The 25,925-nt window shown below is 42.6% G+C and overlaps 1 protein-coding gene across 11 annotated transcripts in view; it reads left to right on the forward strand.

Annotated features, from left to right (window-relative positions):
* The window catches only part of TACC1 (transforming acidic coiled-coil containing protein 1), a 117,631-nt gene extending 93,751 nt beyond the window's left edge, over nt 1–23,880 (forward strand). For all 11 annotated transcript variants that reach the window (XM_081809313.1, XM_081809304.1, XM_081809310.1 and 8 more), the window contains 8 exons: nt 1,569–1,621; nt 9,184–9,312; nt 10,913–10,989; nt 12,387–12,430; nt 13,921–14,081; nt 14,993–15,099; nt 17,926–18,046; nt 19,130–23,880. In XM_081809313.1, the coding sequence (XP_081665439.1) occupies nt 1,569–1,621; nt 9,184–9,312; nt 10,913–10,989; nt 12,387–12,430; nt 13,921–14,081; nt 14,993–15,099; nt 17,926–18,046; nt 19,130–19,198 (761 nt within the window). In that variant the 3' untranslated portion in view covers nt 19,199–23,880. The remainder of the gene's footprint in view (nt 1–1,568; nt 1,622–9,183; nt 9,313–10,912; nt 10,990–12,386; nt 12,431–13,920; nt 14,082–14,992; nt 15,100–17,925; nt 18,047–19,129) is intronic.
* The last annotated feature ends 2,045 nt before the right edge of the window (nt 23,881–25,925 follow it).

A 25,925-nucleotide genomic window follows, 5' to 3' on the forward strand; every position in this document is an offset into this window, starting at 1 on the left:
TCTTAAAATAAAATAAAATAAAATGCCTTTCTTTGCCATCTTCTATAAAAATTCTGTCTGTTCTTTCAGGTTTCTGTCAAAAGTGAGACTTGGCTTCCACACTGTGTTCCCACTGCATTTCTTCTTACTACTCCTATTCCATGTATTTATTTATTTTTTTTTTTTAAAGATTTTATTTATTTATTTGACAGAGACAGCGAGAGCAGGAACACAAGCAGGGGGAGTGGGAGAGGGAGAAGCAGGCCTCCCGCTGAGCCGGGAGCCCGATGTGGGACTCGATCCCAGGACCCTGGGATCATGACCTGAGCCGAAGGCAGTCGCTTAACCAACTGAGCCACCCAAGCGCCCTATTCCATGTATTTATTATAACAGGTGTCTCTGATAAATTTCTTGAGGGGCATGTAGATATTTGATGGATTATATTCTTCCTCACTAGAGGAAATTCCTCCAATGGAAATTTCTAGAGCTGGGGTTCTGTTAGCCACGGTGCTGTCCTCAGAGTTAGTGAAAAGCTAATGCTCCAGCTCCAGGGACTGATAGCCGTGTCCTGGGAGCAAGCAAAGGCTACGGTCATGCAGGGGTGGTAAGTGTTGTGGAGGTGGGAAAGGAGTTCTGGCTCTGTCAGGGGAGTCAGACTCTCTGGGGAGAGTCACCTTTGCACCAGGTCTTGATAGATAGACACATAGATGTGCCCCAGGGAACGAGAATCTCTCCCAGGGGCGGGAAGGAACCTGCCGTGTTGGTAAATGCTCAGCAGTTCTCTGTGAATTCAGGACAAGTGGGAAAACAAGGTTGTACTGAGGAATCTGGACTTGATCCTGTCGGTAAAGGGGAGCCATTGAAGGTTTGTACACAGAGTGGTGATGGTCACATTTGTGTTTTAAATAATTCACTGTTGACAGTACACTAAAATAACAATTCGCTGTTGCTACGTGGAGGATTGTAGCTTTAGAATTGTGGTTTTTTTCATATTTTAAAATTTTCTTCAATGAGTGCATATTCCTTTAATTAGAAAAAGCATAATTTTTTTTTTTTTTTTAATGTTGCCTTTGGTGGTGGTAGACAAGTGTGAAAGCGTATGGGGAGGAGAATGAATTTAGTCTTTCGGGCATTGAAATTTAGAGCTTATTGTTTTATCTGCTACATTAAATAGTCTGAGGGTACCCTTCTGGGCTGGAATGTAAATTCACTCAGACCTGCTAATAAAAATAACATTCACATTGTGGTTTCCTCTTTCTGACATAGTCCCATGGTTGTAGTAACAACTTATTTACAAAACTTTTTACGGACACAAGGGGGCAGCCTTGCTGTTCTTTCCACCTGAAGATGGTGATTGTGTGTATGGCTCTCTAACGGCAACACTCCCCTTTCTTCTGAGTATTTCGGACTTTTAACACAGACAACACATCCATCAACAAAGTGCCGGTGCTCCTTTGAAAATCTGGAAATGCTGTTCTTGGGTTCATAGATGTCACTCTGGGCCTGCACTGGGGTCTCCAGAGTCTTCATCAGGAAAGACAGGAACTGACTTCTTGGGATAACTATAAAAATGACTCTCTGTGTTGTAGGTATAGAGAAAGAGACGTGCCAGAAGATGGAAAAAGATGGATCTGCCATGACTGTAAGTTCCTACACTTGTGGGGGGCAGGGGAAGTGTGGGGCTCAGGGGTTTTTTTTTTTTCAGTATTTATTTTAAAGCCCACATTAATTCATTAACTAAATTGTAGTCAATGTTTGGTGACAGGCTGAAATATAAATAAAAGTTTCTTCACTTGAGGAGCTCGTAGTCTATCCTGATATCTATCCAGTAGCCATCAGCCTCATGTGGCCACTGAGCACCTGATCTGTAGTTAGTCTGAATTGAGATGTCTTGTAAATGTAAAATATAACTAGTCTTTAAAGACTTAGGACAAAAAAAAAAAAAAAGAAAATGTCTCGAACTTTTTATATTCATTACATGTCGAGATGATCCTATTTTAGATGTATTAGGTTAACTGAACTATATTATTAAAATTAATTTTGTGTGTCTTTTTACTTTTTAAATGGCTACCGAAACATTTTAAATTACCAGTGGCTTGCACTGTAATTCTTTTGAACAGCACTGGTAGTGGATACAAAATGGAAACTAATGAGATGGTGTGAATGTTGTAATCCAATGTGTTCCGGGGGCTGTGGGAGCCAGGGCTGACCGCCTGCGCGGCAGGTGTTGGGGAGGCTGAATTTGAGCTCATTAAAAGCAAAATTATGTTACACTTTTTAGACTTAGAAAAATAGTACAAAGAATTCCTATAAATCTTTCACCCATATTCCTTGAATGTTAACATTTTATATAATCACAGTACAGTTATCAAAATCAGTGAACACTGGTACAGTATTATTATAATACTAAGCTATAAGCCGTATTTGAATTGTGTCAGTTGTCCCGGTAACATCCTCTTTCTGGTGCAGGATCCAGCTCAGGATCCCATGTTGCATTTAGTTCTCGGGTTCTCAGTCTCCTGTAATCTGTGATAGTTTTTCAGTCTTTGTCTTTCCTGACCTTGACACTTTTGAAGAATACAGGTCAGTGTTTTGTAGAATATCTTTCATTTTGGGTTCGTCCAGTGTTTCTGCTAATTAAATTCAGTTTATGCATTTTGGGCACAAAGCCATCAGAAGTGACCTTGTGGATCCCAGCTTGTCCCATTATTGGTGGAGTTAACTTTGATCACTTGGTTAAGGTGGTGTTGTCTTAGCTTCTGCCATTTGAACTTAGTTTGAAAGATGAAGCAGTGAAGGGTGTTCTGGGCAGCAGAGTTGGCCTGCACAAAGGCTGGGAGTGAGAAGCATGGGCTCTATGAGGAAGTGGAAGTGTTAGTCATCTCGTGTGAGAGGGTAGTCCACATATAGTAGCTGAGGGCCAGATCATCAGGGGCTAGTGACATGGTGCCAGGAGGTTTGAAATTTGTGGTAGAAGCAGTAAGGAACTATCGTGGGGTTTTAAGTAAGGAGCATCGTGATGGGTAAGAGTTCAAAGGATGGGGTGGAGGCTGAGAGAGATTTATCAGGTAGAACCATCACTGTTTGGTGACTTGGGAGATGTGCATGGTGGCTGGGGTGGAGTGGTGGTGAGAGAAAGTTGGTGAAAGCCACCCAAGGTTTCTTCCTTGAATGTCCAAGTGGTCAGTGTTACTGATAACCTGCCCGACAAACCTGGGGTGCCCAGGGGCTTCTCCCTCCCCCTTATTCCCACAAGCAAAATCTGCTGTTTCAAAGTCTGGAAACCATATATTGTAAACCCACCAAAGTTTCTCCAGCCCGTGGCCGCCACCAGTCTTTTTAAATATGGTGGTAGTTTCCTAACCAGTCTCCCTGTTTCTAGGCTGTTCTCTCATCCTTTTACATAAGCCAAGGTAATGTTTAAACACCAAACTGATCTTGTTACTCTTTGCTTAACCCTCTTGGTTGGCTTCCCTTGTCTTTAGAATAAGTTCAGACTCTTCCGGCGGCGGATGTGGTTTTCTGCACTGGGACTCTGCCTTTCTCTCCAGCTTCCACTGTCTCCTCTCTCCCTCACACATCTGACTCTGAACCACATGGAAGTTCTTTCAGTTCTGTGAACCTACCCCTCGGAGTCACTTCTTGTTCTCCCTTCCTTCCTTCCAACACTGTAAGCTTGGTGAAGGTAGGGACCACGACTGTCCGTTTGCTGCTACTTCAGCACCTACCACAATAAATTCTGCTGAACACAGGAATCAGTAAAGTAAGAATACAGAAAGAGGAGCAGAATTGTAGAAGTTAATTTTTAGATCTGTGGCTTTGAGACATCTGTGGGACCAGTTTCTAAGTCCATATTTCCAGGAGGCAGTTCTGATAAGTACATAGCATGAGTTCAGTAAAAGCCTGGGTTGGCTTTATTTACAATTTTTTAAAAGATTGATTGATTTTTATTTATTTATTTATTTTATTTATTTATTTTTAAGATTTTATTTATTTATTTGAGAGAGAGAATGAGGTAGAGCATGAGAGGGTCAGAGGGAGAAGCAGATTCCCTGCCGAGCAGGGAGCCCGATGTGGGACTCGATCCCGGGACTCCCGGATCATGACCTGAGCCGAAGGCAGTCGCTTAACCAACTGAGCCACCCAGGCGCCCTGATTTTTATTTTTTAAAAGATTTTATTTATTTATTTGAGAGAGAGAGAGAGCACAAGCAGAGGGAGGGGCAGAGGGACAAGCAGACTCCCTGCTGAGCAGGGAGCCCCAGGTAGGGCTCAATCCCAGGACCCTAAAATCATGCCCTGAGCCAAAGTCAGATGCTTAACCGACTGAGCCACCCAGGCGCCCCAAAATTTATTTACTTATTTTAGAGAGAGAGTGTGCAAGGTGGGGAGAGGGAGAGAATCCTCAGACTCCCCGCTGAACGCAGAACCCAATGCGGGCCTAAATCCCCAGACCTAAGGTCACCACCAGAGCCAAAACCAAGAGTTGAAGGCTTAACTCACTAAGCCACCCGGGCACCCCAGCCCTTAAATCTATTAAAGCAAACCCAGGGTGTGCCTGGGTGACGCAGTGGGTTAAGCCCCTGACTCTTGGTTTCAGTTCAGGTGATCTCAGGGTTGTGAGATCAAGCTCTGCATCGGACTCTGCATTCAGCATAGAGTCTGCTTTAGACTCTCTCTCCCTTTCCCTCTGCCCTTCTCTCTCTCTCTCTAAAATAAATAAAATCTTTAAAAAATTTGAGGGTCTTTAGGACACAGGATAGTTGAAGCTATAGGATTAGATGAAGCTGTGATTGAAACATCCTTTACCTTAATCCACAGTAAAAATGTTTTGCATCTTGACTAATATATATATGTATATATGAATGACACATCACAACGTATGCATTTGTATTTTTATAAAACAAATTGCACAAAACAGTATCTACCTTTCTTCATGTGATTCACTCTGATATTTTTCTATTCTATTTCATTTTTTAAAAGATTTTATTTATTTGAGAGAGAGAGCAAGCATGAGAGAGCACGAGCAGGGGAAGAGGAAGGGGCAGAGTGAGAAACAGACTCCCCACTGAGCCGGGAACCTTGACTAAGGGCTCAATCCCAGAACCCTGGGATCAAGACCTGAGCCAAAAGCAGACGCTTAACTGACTGAGCCACCCAGGCACCTCCTCTATTTCATTTTTTAAATTCCATTTCATTTTTTAATGCCGATTGCATGTCCCGGTAAATTGTTTTCAGGACTCACTGTTAGGCCAAGACACACAGTGATTCCCTAGAGGACACAGAATGAGCAAACGTGAAGGTAGATGGGTGAAGGAGTAGCCTGTGGAAACGTGGGCAGAAGGAAGACATACACAAAGCACATAGGGTCTCAGGAGCATTGTCCCCCCACAAGGGCCTCACACATTAGTGAATTTGTTTCTGGACAAAATCACTTTTTTGGGAGCCAGGTCACCTAATCCCAGGACAGCCACTCATGGGCCTGTCTCTCCTCATCTGTGGGAGGGAGGGATGCCTGCCACCCCCACCCACAATAGGCTGACATTACACACGCCGCTACCCAAAGAGCCTGCTCATGCACTTGGGGAAACCAGTTCCTTTGGAAGTTTTCTAAGTACTAAGGGAGCACTTTCTTGTATTTTCAGTCTTTAAAAATAGCAAACGGATGATCGGGGCAGGTTGTGTCGAGTGGACCAAGCCTTGGTCTGCGCAGCTGCAGGTTTAGGTGGCTTCCCCAGCGTTGGGAACAGACTGGTTCAACTTTCGGATTCCCAACTTCTTCATCCATAAAATGAGAGCACCTATTGGCCTCGTCCGGTGGTCATGAGGATGAAAGGCAGTGATAACGTCAAAAATGGGAGCTGCAGAGTGGTAGGCCACTGTCAGGTGGGGTGATGCTGCCAGGAAGAGGGTGGGAGAGTGAGCGAGAAAGAAAAGTGGGGAATACTTGTCTTTGGAGCTGGCTGCCGAAGAACATATCCTTTGTTGTGATCTTTTAAAAGTAACCCCAGTGGAACTTCCTGAAATCAATGAATTTCTACTTCCTAGAATGTGGAATAGGCGTCACATAAGGAAATTGCAATATTCAAAACATTGAATAAAGAAATCTGGTTCATCTAGCATTGACTTGTTTAAGCCTCTCTCTGTTTCTTGGAAGTGCATTCCTGTTGCAGCAGTTGGTGGTAGCCGGGGCGAAGTGACTAAGGCCAGAGTGCACTCACTGGTGGGCAGTGAGTCTCATCTTGCTTATCAGCTATTGGTCTGCAGCGTTTTTCAGTTAGGAGTCAATTTATTTTTTTAGGAAGGCTTAAACTTCTAAAAACTGAGTTCATTTGGTTTTTCCAAGGATATCGCTATTAGAGCTCAGTGGCTGGGGGGCTAGTACTCCAGTGGGTTCAAGGACAGAAGATGGGATGAACTCCGCTTGCTGTGAGAGACTAACGGTGCTCATTTTCCCACTGCAAGGACATGAGCAGAGAGGTTTCCTTGGTGGCATCCGTGCTCACTGCCAGTCTGCAACAGACTGCATTGAGTTCCACTGTCTAGAGACAGGTCTTTCTTGGCCCTCAGTTGTGAATGCTTTGGGAATAGGGGAAAGGATTAGGGGACGTGAAACAGGATCCTTTGGAAGGCTGGAACTGACTGATTAGGTTAGCATCTTTATTAAACATAATAGATTACCCAGCCCAGGATGAGATTGTCGGGTCAATTCTTTATGATGGTAGATTCCGTAGGCTTTCTGTGCTGTTGATAAGCAATATAAAGGACTAAAGAAGGTGAAAAGCTAAATCGTAGGATTCTTGAAAAAGGTGGCTAAACTAGGCCATGGCCGTAAATTCCTCATAAGAGCTGTTGCATTTTGCATTTAAGCCGTGAGGGGAGAGGCACGGGGCCAGGTGGAAGGGAGTGATCAGGGGAGGGCCGCAGGCCGCAGAGCCCACTCATCTGGATATATCTGCCCCCATCTAAGGTCTGATCACCTGCTTCCACTTGGAATGTTGCCTCTTCCAGATACATTAAGTTGTTGAGCAAGTGGGCAGACAACTCATGTATCCTCTCAACAAATGAATGAGATGCCGACTTCTAGAATAGACGTTGATGTTTTCCTTACTAAGAAAACTCTTTTTGGCTTATTTCCCAAAATCTTGCTAACTTGAGGGTCATGGGAGGCACAGAAGGGCTGTTTCTTAGAATTGATTTGACTTGGTGATTCTGGCTTCAACTAATAAAAACACAAAAGACTGATTTTAAAATGTATTAACTTAGAATCACAAATTTAACAAAGTGAACCAAACGTGTCAACTTGACCTAGGGTGTTACCTCCCTGTAGGCAAGTTACATGGGAACAAGAGTATGAGAAAGTTTCTTGAGGGAGAAGCATGGCACAGGAAGTTAATGGGCTGATGACTCAAATGTCCAGAGGTTTATTCATTATCCACAAGAAACATTTCTGATGTCCTCCTTTCTGGCTCTGGAATCCTGGGGCGGTTCTGCTGGGTGCCTCTGACCTTACACAGGCTGCAGTCAAGGTATTGATCAGAGCTGCGGTCACCTCCAGGCTCCACTTGGGGTAGAGACACTTCCAAGCTCACTCACGCGGCTGTCGCCATGTCTCAGGTCCTCACTAGCTGTTGGCAGAGACATCAATTCCTTGCCGCATGGGCCTCTCCATAGAGAGCTCTTCACAATGTGGAAGCTGGAGTCTTTTTGTAAACTAATCTCAAAAGTGACATCCCATGGCTTTTACCATAGTCTCTTCAGAAGTGAGTCCCCAGGTCCAGCCTAGACTCAAGGGGAGGAGATTACATGAGAGGATGAGTACCAGGACGGTGGGGGTCATCGGGGGCCGTGTTTGAGGCTGCCCACAAGTGGCCTCTGGCTCTAGTGATAGATCTACCCCATGATAGAGAGTGTTTCTGGGGGGACCGTGGACTCCTGTCAGCAGGGTGGGCTGCCTTCCTCCAGATGCTGCTTGAAACAGGCGCTGCCAGCTTGTGGCTTTCGCATTCCCCACTTCCCTGGCCTAAGCCAGGGTTTTCCGTATCAGGCCCTTCTACGTGAAGCTAAAGGCAAAATTATGAGTGAATTTTTGAGCATTTTCTAGAGGAACAGTGAGTTGCAATGACCGTGAAAAGTTTAAAAACTACTGGTCTAAGCTGACTCTGGACTTTCTGTTCAGTCTTGGTTCAAACAAGATACCAGAGAGATTGGTTATAAGATTCTTAAGAGTGTTAAGATTATTGCCAAGTCCTTGGGCTGGCATTTTGGATGTTATTAGATCAGCTTTTTTCCTATTTACACAAAAAGTTTACTTACACAGGTGGGAGGAAATAGCTCCAAAAATGCCTTTTAGGAAAGAGCAGAGAATGAAGTCCTTGTTCATGTGAAAAAATCACTACTGTGGCTTTCTGGAACCTGAGTTTACTATAAAAGCAAGCTGCCGCACCAGAAGGGAACTGAAAACTTAACAGCAAGGAAGAATCAAAAAGAATCAAAAAAGTGAAAAGTGAAAGTGCAGGCATAGATCTGGCCACTTTGTACAGGGACCATTCATGGTGTCCACCTGACAGCATCACTGGGTCAGGGCTGGACGTCACTGCAGAGCAGCTGAAGTTCCTGGTGGCCCCGAATCGTTCCAGGGGTGGGGCAGGGGAGTCAGCGTTCAGATGTGTGTGCCATTTCTGCTTCCTGAAGCCTGAGAGTTAATAGTCCCTTTTAGAAACATTTCTATCCAAGGTGACTAAAGAAGTACACAAAAGTATCAATATGTTTAAAAGTTGGTACTTCAATATGTTTGAAAGTTGATACTTTTTTTGGGAAAAGTTACATGGAATGCATTATCCCCAGAAATCCCCTGAAAAATGAGACATTTTTCCTTTTCAAGCATGTGATTCTTTGGTGACCGGTCACTGTGATAATCACACTTTCTCCTTTTTGGATAAGGAGAAAACTTCACTAGGCTGTCTGTTAAATGGAAGTTAACTTGCTCCCCCCCACCCCCATATTCATTAGAGAACTTTTTCCTTTAGATTGTACTATAACTAGATTTGATTTTATTTTTTGAAAGCTTCCCCTGCTGTGTTTTTGTCTTCAAACATGTTTTTAAACATTGTAGTCCATTGAGTAATAAGGAAGTTATTGAAGGATGCTTGGGGTTGGGAAGCTGAAGCCTGAAGGTATTAAGTGTAACTTCTTGCCTCCTCAGGGACTGTTGTTGGAGTCCTCTGTGGAGAAGGCCCCCGTGTCTGTGGCCTGTGGAGGGGAGAGCCCCCTGGATGGCATCTGCCTCAGTGAATCAGATAAGACAGCCGTGCTTACTCTCATAAGAGAAGAGGTAAAGACCCTCGTGTTCTGTCCACTTATCACTCCCTGACTTTGTGAAGCCCATGCGCCAGCAGGGAGATCCCATCTCTGTTTGGCTTGAGTTATTCCTGGCTGGAAGTTCTTACTTCCTGCAGCTTGTGTAGTTCATAGAAAGGCCTCCCTGTAAAACTCTCATTGGTGCTGGAGTCCTGGGGAAAAAGCTGACAGTGCTTCGTTATCTTTCAGCCTTGAAGTTTTTTGAATATTGAATTCTGCCAACTCTTCCCACATATGTAACTAAATCAGTGCCTTCGTTTAACAGACTTGCAGTAATATAAAATTGCTTCCCACTTTGATCCATTCTTTAATTAAACAGATCAACTCTTAAATTCCTTTCCTGTGTCTCTTGAACAGCCTCTGTTCAAAACAGATTCCTGCTAGGCCTTTCCTGGGTGATCAGAAAAATATGAAAGACGCAGTCATGTGCTCCTAATATTATTATTATTATATTTCTGTGCTGTATTTTATGTGTTTGGCTTGTGTGTTTCTTGATGATCCCACCCTTTTTTTTTTTTTTAAAGAAGGGAATTCCCTTATTGTAGCGATGTTATTTTTATAATACAGTGAGAGTAGTGAAGAACCTGATATATAGGTCTTTTAAAGCTTCACAAAATAGCATTAGGTTGATAATGAGGGATGTCAGCTGATCCTGTTGTCAGAACTTGGGAGCAATGGTGAGGAGGCCCTACCAAAATCTTGTCAGTGAGAAAAATGACCTCATCTTCCTCCCGAGAGTGAAACTATGAGAAGACTGCCTATTGGAGCAGAGCAAGAATGTGCCTCGTCACCTGAAGCAGGCAGGCTGGCTGCTAGGTTCTTGAGATTCTGATTAAAGGCACCAAAATAAAGAATGTTGTTATCAATGAGAAAGAGAGAAGCATAGAGAAGTATAATAAAAGGAGAACAGTGATGCCCTTCTAAGCTCTGTCCAGGCACACGGAGTTTGAGGTAATGATTTCTAAGGGCATCCCAAACAGGGATACGGGTGCTGGTCTGAGGAGCAAGATCCCGCCTTTAGTGAGATACAGGTGCATCTGGCTGGAGGTTTTGAACTTCTGAGCCCCTAGTTATGACTCCGTTCTTATCAAGCCATCAGAAATCTCTGTAGAATGAGAATATGCTGGTCATGCTAATGCCCTGATGCTGTCATAGTTCTGTTTCTTATCATAAGTAAAATTAGTACTTTGATTAAGGTGAGTCTCTGCCAGGCTGATGGCTCTTCTTTTGGTGTCCTGTCCCAATCAATCACGGTTCTGGGCCTACAGAGCTAAGAGCCAGACCCTGGACCTGGGTAAAATTCACAGAGATTGTGATTATCACTTGGAATTTTCCTGGGAGATGTTCTCTTCCCCCCTACTTTGGTGGCTACATTTCCACCATCCTATGTGGCAGAGAGTACATTTTTCCAAATGCTTGTGAGCATTATACACAGAGGTTGAGGCTTTATATTCCCAATGTAGCTTGAATGTCTTGGGATGCACCTGGTTGTGTGTTTTCAGTTTCCAATCTTAAATTCAAACTGTAATAGATTTCAGTAGGTAAAACCAAGCTTTATCTCTATTATAATTTAGATAATCACTAAGGAAATTGAAGCAAATGAATGGAAGAAAAAATACGAAGAAACCCGACAAGAAGTCTTGGAGATGAGGTTAGAGAGGTTTGGGGGAGGGGTTGGATACCTTTATGCATTATTAGATTTAATATAAATGTAGTAATGAAAGTATTTGCTTACCACAGAACCAACTGCTGAAAACTAGACGGCATTGATATTTACACCTTAATTTGTGATTGACAGTGTCTTTTCATGAGTGTTTCTGACCAGTTATTCAAATACTGTAGCTTCTTGTGGGTTTTTGAGAACATTACAAATAAGCAGAACCCACATAGTTCTTACCTTTTGAAGAGACATCAATTTGTGCAAAAAAAATCCACTTAAACTCCAGAATAATAAGATTTATTGACATACTCAGTTATGGAGGCATTATAATTTGTAACACTTTTCTAAAATCAGTTACACATGATGGCTTCAAATTTCATAACCACCAAATAGATTATAAAAAGCATGTTAACAGGAAACAAAATCGATTGACCTTAAATTGAGATCTTTTTATTTTTGCTCTTCATTCCCTAGAAAGGAGAGTTAGAAGCTGTGAAATAACTAAAGATGGCATCAAAGAAGAAGAAAAACGCATAATTTATGCACTCATACAGTCAGCGCTTGAGTGATGAAGAAACATTTTAATTATGCCCACTTGAATTTGTAGCTCTTGTATTACTTGCTTCGTGAGCATTTACTGGGTGTGAGGTCCCATGCTGGGTGTGCGAACAGGAGGCCCCTGCCCTTAGCTTACAGTAGCCGTCGGAAGGAACTCGGACCAAGTGATGGGCACCACCAGCGAGGGGCAGGGGAACCGTAATTTCTCACTGAGGGGTCACAGGGAAGAGCACTCATCTTACTGGAAAGGGTCAGGGATACTTCACTGCACTTCATCAAAAAGAAAGGTTAACATGACAGGGTGATCTTTAAAGTCTTTGAATAACTGAAATGCTTTTGCAGCTAGGACAGTAAAATAAAATTTGTGACTGAATCAGAGGGCATGGACTGCCCAAAAGGGTGGATGAGGGCCAAGAAAGCCTGAACTCAGATCAGCCTTCTTAGGAAGAACCCCAAGAATGTCATTCACTTATTTTGTAAAAGATTGATTTGTCCAGGCAGAGTTAATGTATTGCCTTGAGGTCATTTACATGAGGTTCAAAGAGAAAGTGAAGGCAGTTTCTATAGATAAAATAAATAGAATGAAAGGCTTGTTGAACATAAAATCTTCAGAAAAATCTTTTTTGAACGTTAACAAATCTTACCTTAATATTAAAAAAGCCCCAAAGCAGATAACTGGGTTATGTAAATTTGTTCATTTGAACATCATTTAAATATTCATTGAACATCATATACAATGTTCAAATGTTCATTTGTTAATGTGTTTGTTTAGGGCAGCATTTCTCCAACTTCCATTAAAAATTCTCTTCTGATAATAATTTTTTTTTAAGGAAAATTGTGGCTGAATATGAAAAGACCATTGCCCAAATGATTGGTAAGGACTTTTTTTTTTTTTTAAGATTTTACTTGTTTATTTGGGAGCGAGAGAGCGGGGGAGGGGCAGAGGGAGGAGAAAGATTCTCAAGCAGACTCCCACTGAGCGGGGAGCTGGACTTGGGGCTCAATCTCACGACCCTGAGTTCATGACCTGAGCCGGACATGACCAAGAGGCGGACACTTAGCCGACTGAGTCACCCAGGCGCCCCTGGCCTTTTTCTTCTGTGGTGTGAGCCATAGGTTCCATAGATGGTTTTCAAATCAGAATATGAGCTTCCACTTGTCCCTCATTTAGATTCAGTTGATTCTCACTGTTTGCAGTGGTTCCGTTCCACAACGTTGCCACAAACACTGAATTAGCAAATACTGAGCCATTGCTTTAGGGGAAGTACAGGGTGAGGTTCCTGCGGGCCTCTGGTCACAACATCTTTGTCAATACATAACCTTGTCTTATGTGTATTTCTGTTTAAAGACATCTGGTTTAATGTCAGTTCATTAACATTGAACTCATGGCCCTCAGTGCTGTAGTTCGTGCCTAAATGAAGATGATCTCACGAAGGTATTTTCTCCATAAGGCACATCACAGCCTTCTTGCTCACCCAGAAAGCACAAAAATGCAAAAATCATGATACTAAATAGACTGAAAAGGATACTTGTTTACAGTATGAAACAAGTGTGTCGTCCAGTTCAGCCTTAGCTGAGAATGTGCACGTCAAGTGACTTGACATTTTTTTACCCCTCTGCGCCTGACGGGGAATACACCCCAAGTACTGATTTTTAGTTTACAAGTAAATTTTAGCAAGTAGATAAATTCACAAGTACACAGTCCACAAATAATGAGCATCAGCCATAGTTAGGTTTATTTTAGAGGCTAGCAAATGCTTGAATTCTGTGAAAAACTCTCCACCTGGCACCCAGAGGGTTGATGGCCTACTCACATCATCAGTACCCCTGGGTGGGGTCTTCCTTTGGGTGCAGTGTCCTTACTCTGCTGCAGGTTGTACTTTTTCCCTGTGTCCGACGCACTGGTACCTTTTACAAACCAACAGTGGTTGGTGCTCATGCGTTGAATTTAGAAATAACTCTGCAGCCAATATTGTCAGGACTGACCGCCTAAGTCTTTCTCTGCTTAAGCACTGAAATGATATTTTCTACGGTCCACATCACCCCATGCCTTCCCAGCATAGGGCCTTTGCCATAGCTGTTCCTCTGCTGGAATATTCTCCTCCTGGGTAGCTGCATCAGCTACTTTGCATCCCTCTGAGAGGGGTCACCTATTTGAAAAAGGAACCCCACGCCTCTTGTTCTGCTTTGGTTTTCCCCCATCACTTGTCACCATCTGAATCTCCCACTAACGTAAGTCCTTGAGAGGAACTTTGTTATGTCCACTGCTGGGTCCCCCCCACCAAGAATACGGCTTAGCTCACAGAGGGCAGCTGATAACCATCTGTTGTATGACTCTGCCTTTACTTTTGTTGTGGTTCTCAGAAGATGAACAGAGGACAAGTATGACCTCTCAGAAAAGCTTCCAGCAACTGACCATGGAGAAGGAGCAGGCCCTGGCTGACCTTAATTCTGTGGAAAGGTCCCTTTCTGATCTCTTCAGGAGATACGAGAACCTGAAAGGCGTTCTGGAAGGGTTCAAGAAGGTAGCATGTCCTTTTCCTTTTGTCTCCTTAGTAGTGTATTTTCTTGGTAATGGATCTTTAAACATATATGCCAGAGGTGTGGATAGCCTTCTAAATAGGGGCTCGGGGCCCATATATCATTGGCCTTGTATCTTCTGTTCCAATGAAGGTAGAGGTTTTCTTTCCTGTTTTCTCTTTCTGTGGTGGTTCAGGCATCTGGCCCACCAGGTGGCGTGTCTTGGTCATTCCCCTCCTAGGTCAGGCTACAGCCAGAGTGTGGCATGGAGTATAGTAAGTGTGGAACCCTCAGACCTTAGGAGAATTCTAGAAATCGTTTTGATAATTCACCAATTTAATATTAGTAAAGGGAAAATTTAGCACTAAAAAATTCAGGCTACATATTCTAGAAGAAAATAAGTAATAATCTTTCAAATTTACGTGTAAGTGGGCATATTGATTCACCTTAGTTGCATACCATCAATAAGATACATTTATAGTAGTGAATATTCTTTTTTTTTTTTATTGTAAAATAAAAATGAGAGTGGCCAGTTTACCTAAAAGGAGACTCAGATTGCCATTCACTTTTGAACTCTTTTTTTTTTTTTTTAAGATTTATTTTTTAAGTAATCTCTACACCCAGCATGGGGCTTGAACTCACAACCCCAAGATCAAGAGTCATGTGCTCTCCTCACTGAGCCAGCCAGGTGCCCCTGCCACTCACATTTGAATGACGGCCTCCCTAAACTGGGTGTGTTGATATAACTGAAACTTAGTGTGTTTTGAAAATTTATACATGAAGAAATTATGTAGAATTTCTTCAGTAAGAATTATTTGTACCTGTTTTCTCAAAAAAACTGGTACATGGCTTGTCACTAGTAGAAGAAAAATAAAATGACCAGCTTCTTTTATTTTAAATTGTCACTTTGGAACAGAATGAAGAAGCCTTGAAAAAATGTGCCCAGGATTACTTAGCCAGAGTTAAACAAGAGGAACAGCGATACCAGGCTCTGAAGATCCACGCAGAAGAAAAACTAGACAAGTGAGAACTTGCAATAAATCTGTTTCACGGTTCATGGTGTGGTGGGAAGATTGAAAAAGGCCAGAAAAAACCCTCAACCTTGTTTGGCAATTCCATGTTGCACTGGGGTGTGTGTGTACCTGTGTGTCTGTGTGTGCGTGCGCATACATTTTATTATTTAATTTTTTGAATAGGTAAAATCTTCACATGGTTCAAACATTAAAAGGAATAAAAGGATACACAGTATCTCTCTCCCATCCCAATACCCTTCCTTCTCCCCGCCCTCCTCATCACCGCAGGTAATTTGGTCATTAGTTCCTCCAGTCCTTGCAGATCTACTTTTTCCCCTTCTCCCCCTCCCCCAGCTTTATGGAGATAAAATTACCATAAATCAGTGTGCAGTTTAAGGTGTATGACCTGTTGATTTGCTCCAGTTATATATCACACAACAATGGCCTTAACTAACACCTCCAGCACACCATGTGATCACCGTTTTTTTCACTGTGGTGAGACTCTCCCTTTGTTATACAGATGACAGCGTACTTTGTTTTTTTCATTTAGTGGTGTATTTTGGAAATCTTTCCATAGCAATCCATGAAGAGCTTCCACTATTTTCCTTAGCAGCCATATGGTGTTCCAGCGTTGAAATGTGTCATTTATTTAACCAAACCCCTCTCCTGTGGGACACTCAGGTTATTTGCTACCCACTACAAACAGGGCTGCAATAAGGAACCTTGGATTATTATCATTTGGCGTGCATTTTGGTGAGCTATCTGTATGCTGGAAAAGGAATTGCTGGGCCAAAAAATATGTGAATTTGTAATCATGATAAATGTTGTCAAATTGCCCTCATTCGACTTTCATCCCTACATGAAGTATGAGAGCTTCTCTTCTCCCCACAGCTTGGCCAACAGACCAAATTTCTGGTTTTCTGCAAATCCAATAGATAAAGGTGGTATTCCAGTTTAGTTGGGGTTTTCTTTTTTTGATAAACGAATAGAGCATTTATTTTATTCAGTGTAGTTTTGATTTTGTTTATCTTACGAGTAAAATTGAACATATTTTAGCAACTGTCTATACACATATTCGCTTTACCGTGAATGATTCTATTCTTTGCCCAGTTTTCTATTGTCAGTTTATATATTATATATATAAATATATTATTATATTTATGCACTAAGGATGCCAGCCCTTTGTGATATGAGTTGCAAATGATTTTTCTTTTTTTTTTTTTTTAAAGATTTTATTTATTTGACAGAGAGAGATAGCGAGAGCAGGAACACAAGCAGGGGGAGTGGGAGAGGGAGAAGCAGGCTTCCTGCCGAGCCGGGAGCCCGATGCGGGACTCGATCCCGGGACCCCGGGATCATGACCTGAGCCGAAGGCAGACGCTTAACGACTGAGCCACCCAGGCGCCCGCGAATGATTTTTCTAATTTGTCTTTTGCCTTCTAGTGTTTTTTGACATGCAGGAATTTTATTTTTATGTAGTGAAATTTGTCAGTCATTTCTTTTACGCAGGATTTGCTGTCGTGGTGACAAAGATCTTCTCTGGGCTGAATATAAAATATTCTGCCATGTTTTCCTTCTAATACTTTTATGGCTTTATTTTTTTTAACCCTTAAATCCAGCACATTTGGAATTTATCCTGAGGAACAGTCTGAAGAATGCTCCCAACTTTATCTTTTAACTAAAAAGTGATACCTACTTGTACATTTTGCTTTCTATCATCATATTTGTAAAACATTTCAAGTTCCCCTCTCTCATTTTCACTCCCAGAGGTACTGCTATCAAAGGTTTATTGTGTGTCCTTCCAGTTTTTTCTTTGTGCCTTTACAAATACTACCCAAAATGGCTTTGGACTTTTTTTTTTTTTTTTTCATAATATCAGGGTTACAAAATACAAATTTCCTTTTTCACTTAATAGTGTATCATGGCCATTTTCCATGTCAGAACATATAGTTCCATCTAGTTATTTTTATTAGGTTGTAGGATTATTCCATGCCTTTATCGACGGGCATTTAGATAGTTTCACGCTTTTTTCTATTGTAAACAACGCTGCAGTGAACATACTTGTGCACACAATTGTGCAAAGTGGGAGTATTGCTGCGGATACGTTACTTTAAGGGAATCGCTGGGTCAGAAGATGTATTCATTTTAAATCATAATAGTTGCAACCATATCACCCTCCACAAAGACAGCGCCAGTTTTCATTTCCCCCATCAGCTGGTGAGCCTGTTTCCTTGCATCTCGGCCATCATAGAATAAGAGCATCCTGGTTAATATTTGCCAGTCTGATAAATTTTAAAAGTTTATCATTTAAATTTGCATGCCTCTGACTACTAATGAGTTCTTAGCTTCCTTTCATCAATTAATTGGCTATTTGTCAATTGACATTTATAGTTTTTAAAATTTCTCTTGTATCTCTTTAATAAAGTCACTTTAAGTTCTAGTGTCATAGAGGTCAGTGGTTAGTGTCCTGTAACAATCCCACAGACCCTGCCTGCTGTTGTCCTAGGTTAAAAAAAAAATCTAAGATTGCTGTAGAAACTGTCACATGATTCCATTTTCTAGTGACATATAAATTTTGAACTCGCTGTGGCCTATGAGATTAATTCTGCCACTGGTTTTCACCTTGGAAATTTCCTTAGCAGTTGGGTGTCAATTGAATATTTATAAATTTAAATTGAATGTTTTAGGTCACTGATGTCTCCCTTATCGTGCTGTCATTGCTTTTAGCCTGTGTCCCACAGATGTCAGCGGTTAGTATCTTGACTCCTTAGCTATGGCTGATGACTAACCGGGTGTTTCTTGTCCCTTTATTCTGCAAACAAAACACCACAAACAGAGCCAATGAAGAGATCGCTCAGGTTCGAACGAAAGCGAAGGCCGAGAGTGCAGCTCTCCATGCCGGACTCCGGAAGGAACAGATGAAGGTGGAGTCCCTGGAAAGAGCCCTTCAGCAGAAGGTACACAGAGGGGTGTGGTGTGACGACCGGAGGGACACTTGGTTTTCCTCCTTGGCAGTGGCTAACTTGTGGTGGATTTGGATGAAAGAGAAGCCTTGTCTTCTTTGCCCAGACACTTTGATCCAGCTCCTCTGGGAACTGATGCAGGTGGACACAAACAAGGGAGACCATTAATTCCCAAGCATATGAGTAGGAAATATCCCCGGGCAGGATGCAGAGAGGAAATTGCATTAACTAAAGTTTAGGGGACCAGACACTTCTTAGCTCTGAGGCTACCTTTTCTTCTTTCTTTTTGTTTTTTTATGTAATACGTGACACCATCTTGCCCCTTCATTGCAACTTCACCCTCCTGGGGACATTGGCAACGTCTGGAGATGTATTTACTTGTCACGACTGGCATCTCATTGGTAGAGGCCAGAAATGCTACTAAACATCTAACAATGCACAAGTCGGTCCCTACAACAAAGATTGACCCAGCCCAAAATGTCAGTGGTACCATGGTTGAGAAATTCTGCTGTAGGGAGATAAAATTATCAGGTCCCCATTTCTCAGTGTTCAGTGATTCTTGGACTTCATTTTTGTGTGTGCCTCTTATGTTTTTCTCACTGTATCTCCAATTACATACTCATGCCTGTGGCATCCCTTCAGCTAGAGCAAGGGGTTCTATCATGGGGTCTGCTAAGCCATAGACAGTGTTCCCTGGCATACTCAGACTCCAGGATCCCAGGTCCCTGGAGGTGCTGATGGGCTGAGTGAGGTCCCAGATACCTGTGTTTGTAACAAGTATCGCAGGTAATTCCTGTGATAATAAGAAAATTTGAGAACTAAGGTTCATGGACAAGCTGCAGAGGGCCAGTGGTTACCCTCATCCCCTACTCAACTGAAGCACAACTTGGTGAACACATGAACATTTTTCAGGGGAGAAGCGTCCCTTTCTTTAAAGAGTCTCTGATGTAGAAAAGTTAGGAACCACTGAGCTAGGATGTCAAGGCAGAGCGTAGCCAGCCTTGGGACTATTTAGTTGTCATTGCCTTGATCTCAGGATGCAAAGTGGCCTATATAACCATGTCATTTGTCTTTCAGAACCAAGAAATCGAGGAACTAACGAAAATCTGCGATGAGCTGATTGCGAAGCTGGGGAAGACTGACTGAGTTTCCCCCCATTAGCTCAGCAGATCTGCATTTGGCTGCTTTTCTCTTAACCACAGTTATCTTGCCTTATCCAGGAATAATTGTCCCTTTGCAGAGAAAAAAAAACCTTTAAAAAAGCACATGCCCACTGCTGCCTGTCCTGCTTTGCTGCCGACACAACAGCCCTGGAAGGAACCCTAGAGCATCGCACGGTCCTGGGAGGAGTGGCGTCCGAGTGCTGTCCGCCGATAGGTTTGGTCAGGCTGCTAAGTTTGGGGGCGTGATTTCTCTGTCTTTAGTCCGTTTTTAAAAGTCATCTTTTCTTTTCCAAGCACGTTAAATTTGGGATTTTGTGGTTCCTCTTTGGGATCATCTTCTGTCCACCACCTGTCTGAATTTTTTGGTGACCTATTTAGTTTGTCTTTTAAATTTAGCGTTCAACATTGGTAGCCTTATTTGAGGGAGGAAATAATTTGGCCTATTGTTACTTCTAGTTTGTAAACAAGAAGGGACTTTGAGTACCTGTTTCTACACACATACACACGCACATATATGCTTATAGATATATGCTGCTGGTTTTTTTCTCTGAAGCAGAGTCAAATAAGAGCTTCTCCACACAAGAGCATATTTCCATAAATGTAAAACCCTGTTTTGAAATAGAGTCGTGGCCCAGCATGCCAACCTCAGACTTTGGGGAATTGAAGGTGCAAAGACCCCAGACTCAGGTTTTACATCTGGGGAAGACTTTTTGCCACAATGTTTCGTTGCCCTGGTATTTGGATACTCCTCAGCCCTGACAAGTGCGGCCCCTTTGGGGTCAGTCCCCAGAGCACAAAGGGCAGCGCTAGCTGGACTCCCTCCAAGCTGAGGTTTGGCAAGTCTGTCCCAGAGCCGTTCCGTCTCCTCTGCTTCTATTTGTTGCTACAAAATCAGCATTGACCCTTCATCATCTATTTGAAATATGCAAAGAAAATCTACTTGTAAAAGGCTTAGGCAGTCTCATTGAGTTAAAAGGTAACTGTAACCCTGCTAGCAATTGTAAGGAGAAGAAACAGTTGGGTTTTTTACAAGTGTAATGCGTTGTTCTTTGGATTTTTTTTTTTTTTAAGGCAAAAAACCCTTTCAAACTTAGAATGTTTAACAAAACGGGCTATAAAAATCATGTGAACCACTCCAAAAATCAGCACATTTTGAATATTATTAAACAAAGAGCATTTGGTGAGTGCAAGGAGCAGAACAACACTCCCAAAACCAAATTCCTGAAGCTCTTCCTGGACGTGGGTCAGAGCGATGGGGCCATTAACCCCAAGATGGCAATTTTTCCATGTAATGCCAGTGAACTCCCTTCCATTTGGTGGGCAGAACCAAATCCATGCAGTGTTTGAAAACGCTCTTTTGTCTTAATCTTACACCCTGGAAGTCTTCATGGTGATATGCACTATGTTCAGTACACGTAAGTTTTTGTACCTTTCTTGTAAAAACCCTTGCATGATCCAACTTCAGCAATGAATTGTGCCTAGTGGAGAACCTCTATAAATCTTTAAAAATGCATTTTTCTTTAGCAGTGTACTATTCACATGGGTGCGATCTTTAGCCCCAGGGAGGTCCATAATGTCTTTAAAGCTAGAAGTCACGTCTTACCAATATGCATTTATCGTAATTGGTGCTTAGGCTGTATTTTAAAGCCTACTGTCTTAATATTTTGTACAAAAAAGAACAACAGAAATGATCTGTGGTTGGAGAAGTGACTTGACAATCATTTGGGCTTTGAGAGCAGTCACTGTGGTTCAGTGTGAGTACAATACTGTAGTCACAGTGTCCGCGATGGACAAGTGTCTCCAGTTGGTGGAACGGATTTCTCTCGGTCCTCCACTACTAGGGAAATTAACTTTGCATTTTGCAGAAAGAAACATTGCTAAACCTTTTTGCCGCTGTGTTTTGGTGAGATATCCATGTTTATTTGTTTTATATTGATCTGTTTTAAGCATGAAAGGCTTATAGTGGTCTCCATTCTAAATTCGTAGTCCTCCATTTAGGCTTCTTATGTATATAAAAAAAAGTAGCTGTGTGTTAAAACCAAGGTGACGACAATCCTTCCCTATTACACTGGTGGAAGAGACCCCCAAAAAGACCCCAGTGAATGAGGTTGCTGCACAAGGGCCACGAAAGGGCCGTGGTTATGCAACGTCCGCCGCTGGCTTCTCAGCCATGGCTGTTGCAAGGGAATGTTCTTCCTCCTCACTTCATAGATGGATATTCTCCAACAAGAGTAAAAATGTAGCTTGTTCAGCTGGCAAATCAAGAGAATATCCTGGGCAGAAAAAAGTATGTTTGTTTTTCTTTAAAAATAAGCAAAAGGAAAAAAAAACTTCCAAATTCTAAGAGTGAGAACATAGCCTAGAGTTTTGCTTCAAAGCATGTGAGGGCCATGACTTGTTAGGTTGGCAATAATAAACCCCGTCAACAAGAGTGGGAAGAGAGGAGAAAGGAAGCTGCTGTCCCAGACAGGTTTGGGGGCATTAGGTGATCAGTCTTGTTGAGACTCCGAACCCAGAGCTATTTCTTAAGTTTTTGACTTTGCCAAAGTGTAAATAGATAGTCTTTATCTAAAAGTATTTTAATGGGAAGATTTAGCTAAGACAGACCGAAGAGTTTGTCACTTGGTTGGCTGGTCAGTTATAGTCAGACCTCTTGAGATTTACTTTATTTGGAGAAGCTCCTGGAAGCCAGTGACCTGCCCAAACCTTTTGTTCTGTAAAACTGTTCTGGAAATATTGAGAAGCCCAGTTTTCTCACGTGGTTTCTAGCTTCTTCAGACCCAGCCCAAATTAGGAAGTGCAGAAGCACATGATGGTGAAGAACTCTGACGATCTGGCAGCCTTCCAGAATGATATGGAATCTAAGGGGAGATTTATGTTTCATTTTGGAGGCTAGCTCAAGCTGAATTTTACCCTTCCTTCCTGTCCCACACTTTGTGCAACCCTCCCACAAATACTTAGATATTTGTTAGACAGCCCTGAATTAGCACTGTTATACACATCAAGTGCCCCGAACGTTCCTGGGCTGACTAAGCAGCCAGAACAAAACACTGATTTTCAAGCAAGGCAGGTAACAGAGGGCCCAGTGGTGGCTCTACAGCTCAGAATAGAGTTTTAAAGAGGGGGCATTGGTAAGTCTGGTGTGCTGCGGTCGGAGATGGTTCAGCACACCCTTTTTTGGTGGGGCAGAAGCTCTAACGCTCCCTGTTTATTTCCTTTGGTTCTTCACTACAACCGGTAGCCGTCTCCCAAGTCGTACGTGATTGTCGTCCCTCTGTAGTCTGTGACTGTGCGAGCTTGCTCTCGGACGACGTGGGTTTCTTTATCCTCTTGTCGGGGAGAGAGAAACTAGGTGCTGAAAGATTAAATGATTTAGGCAAAGGATTTTAAAGTAAAGATGTATATATTCTAAAGCATTTAAAAGATAACAGATTATTATTTGCTTATTAAAGAATTAAATATAGTCTGGGAATCCCAGAATGCCAAGCCAAAGGTCTAAGAAGTCATCTTCTTCAAAGATTTTAAAGAAGTAGCATTTTGAGACCTCTGTCCAAAAAGGTTTGACTGGCCTCCAGATTCTGGTGGCTTTAGGAAAGCAATGTATCACTCAAACCTTGAGTCTCCCGCATAGTAAAGGTAAAGGAACTGACACACGAGACACTTCTCTCTAACGGTCTCCTCTGGAAGATGATGTCGACGGCAGCATTTCCAGGGAAGACCCACGCCCTCGTGCCCAGAGCCAGCATTCTGTAGACTAAAGGTTGCACTTTTCGTAGTTCTTTGTCCAAATGCGATCCCATTTCTGTGCCTCTTAGCATGCAGTTAGATTTGGACAAACAAGATTCCTAAGGAATGACTTTATTAACTATAATATGGTTACAGCTATTATATACATATATATATTCTGGTTATAGTTCTAATATGGAGATGTTGTGTGTGACACCAGCCTGTGGCAGTCTGAATAACGCTCCCAACTCATTTGGAGGAGGCCAGGCCCAGAGCTGAGGTGTGGCTCGAACCTTCCCTGTGTCCCTTCTTCACCGTAGAGCTGTGAAGGTGTCACTTTGTTCCCCCTCTGCCTTTCAGCGGTATCTGAAATATATACAAAGTACGTCCTAGTCACATGGCTAACGGATGCTCTGTGAATGATTTCCACATGGACGTGTGCGGATTTGAACTCGGAAACCGCGGCCAGTCCAGATACGGGGCCGCCTGCGGACTACTGGCCACACGCGCGGCTTCCGAGCCATCCTTGTCACCCAGGGGGATGGGATCCGGGCATTCCTTTTAAACCTCAGAGGTAGCAGTAAACCTTTCCGTGTTGCTGTTAGCAAGTGTGTGTTTGCCAGTAGATGCCCATTTGTACTCACGTGCCAACAAGTAGACGTCAGCCGCACATCTGCTTCCTCTGTGTCCCCGCGGGCGCCCAGGCGCGTGTGAGGAGCCTCCCATCCGGAGCAGCGAACGCCGCGCCAACTACTGTTACCAGGATTGTGTTGTGTGGAATAATCATCTACATAAATTTTATATGCACAGTACTTTCCCTTTTATATGTCAGGTAAATATTTGTAAAAGTTATACTCACACAAATGAAATTATTATAATGATTACTAATATATTTTTTCCATGTTTCATTGCCTGAATAAAAACTGTTTACCACTGTTAGATCTGGGCATGGGAGTGTTTTTCCCCCTGGTTAGAAGTCTTCTTATCCCCAAGTGTGAAAATTTATGACAGCCCTGCTTTTCAGAGCTCCATATTTCAGGCTAAAAATAGAACAGATGACATTTTCATGACACTCATTTTGTGAAATTTTATGCATTTGGTTGGGTGTGTAATTAAAACAAACAAACTTTGGAATTCAGACCTTGCCATATAAATTTCCATGCGTTCGCATCTGTGCAAACAAAGTTTTTAATTGTGTGCTTCTTGGTTTTGCTTAGAGACTGCATGTCCGCTCTGGCATTTTGCAAGCCCTGAGAACCTAAGTCCCCTCAAGGTCTCGGACTCATTGACAAACACAAGATAAGCCCGGACTGTGCAAACACTGCAAAGCAGCCCACAGCAAAGAGTTCACGTGTTTGTGCTTCTTCTAGGTTAACACCAGGAAAAACCTTTTCAGTACTGGCCCGGCCACCTCTGTGCTTAAGGGGAGAGGGGCCTGGGCAGGAGACTTCGTGAGTTTTACTGCAGGAAAAGATCAACTAGAAGGCTAGTTATGGGTCCACTCCACAGCTTGGTGGGGGACCCACTGTGGAGAGTCCGAGCACTGTTGACAGCATCATAAGACCACTGCAGCCTATGAAGTTCCTAAAAAGAACGTTTCTCTCTAGTATGCTCCTGAGCCGGCAGGAGGAGTCCTGTAAAACGACAGAGGAGATGGCACTGATTCTTGCTACGTGTTCACGACGGTAGAAATCTCATAATTTTCCAAGCATTATTGGGAAGAAGAAGACAGAAAGTACCTTCCTACTCTTACAGTTTTATTCTTAGATAGGATGAGACCAAAGGGGATTTTCACACGTTTGCGAATAGGGGATCGTTTTAGTGAGTGGCAAGCAGTATTTTCGTAAGAGAAACCATGACAGGAGGTAAGGTATTGCACAAGTTAAGGATGAGTAGTGTTTCACGAAATCTGTTGCAGATAGAAGTGTGTATGAATTAGGTCATGATGGAAAGTTAATTTCTTGCTATGGCCGGTGGTCGAAGTGTGAAAAAAACCAGTCTACCAACTTAAGTCCTTTTGCAACTATAGAAACTGAGGCCGGGAGAGAAATGTGGCCAAGACCGCATAGCTTGCATATTAGTGAACATTGTTGCCGTCCCTCACAATGGGCAGCAAAATTGTCACTTCTTCCTTCGTCCTTTTCAAGCTCTTTAAATCCAAGCCCTCCCAGGTTTGGATAATATTGTAGGCATTTTCCAAGTTTGTAGGCACTTAAGGACCAGTCAAAACCGAATACCTTTCTCCTCATGCATTTATTCACTTACCAAATACTTCTGCATCTGCAGAATCTAAAGTGAAACGTGCTGAGTTTCTGAGGCTTAGTTAGTGAAAGAGAAATTGTTTTCAAGTTTCACTGAAACGTCACTGAAATATAAATGATATGCTAATTAAAACTTCTTTCCCAGCAGAAAGCCATTCCTAATTTACAAGTCTTTGCCCAGTTGTGATTTATAGGTTATTTTATCTAAGTTATGTGCATGAGGATGGAGACCCAGTGGTGCTTACAATTTAATCACGAGATAAATTTAACCCCCACACAGGACAAGATGGCACGGAACCATCAGTGCTGTGACAAGCCCTGAGTGCTAGCGGGGTCCTGGAGGAGGGACAGTGGAATAGGGAAAGACACACAAATCCAGCAGAGCACCAGGCCGTGTAGACCAGCACCCAGCTCAGACTGGCTTCAGATCCAGTCTCTCTGTTATTTCGCCTGCCTGAGCTTCAGTTTTCCTAGCTAGGGATAATAGTTCCCACCTCACGAGGGGCTGGGGAGGGCTCCGGGGGAATGCATGCGTCGCGCCTATCCCTTAGGTCCTTACGGGATAGTGATTATCATCACCTAAACTCCCATGACTTGGAGTTTATCCAAGTTTCAAATGGAGACTGGCTCTTAGAGTCAAATGATTTTGCTGTTAGTTTTATTAAACATCTCAAAATAACAAAGCTTTGGAAACTGAAGAGTTACCTAACTTTGTTCTTTTAT

The sequence above is a fragment of the Leptonychotes weddellii genome, chromosome 2 (genome assembly GCF_054177405.1).
Source record: "Leptonychotes weddellii isolate Sample4059 chromosome 2, ASM5417740v2, whole genome shotgun sequence".
Classification (NCBI taxonomy): domain Eukaryota; kingdom Metazoa; phylum Chordata; class Mammalia; order Carnivora; family Phocidae; genus Leptonychotes; species Leptonychotes weddellii.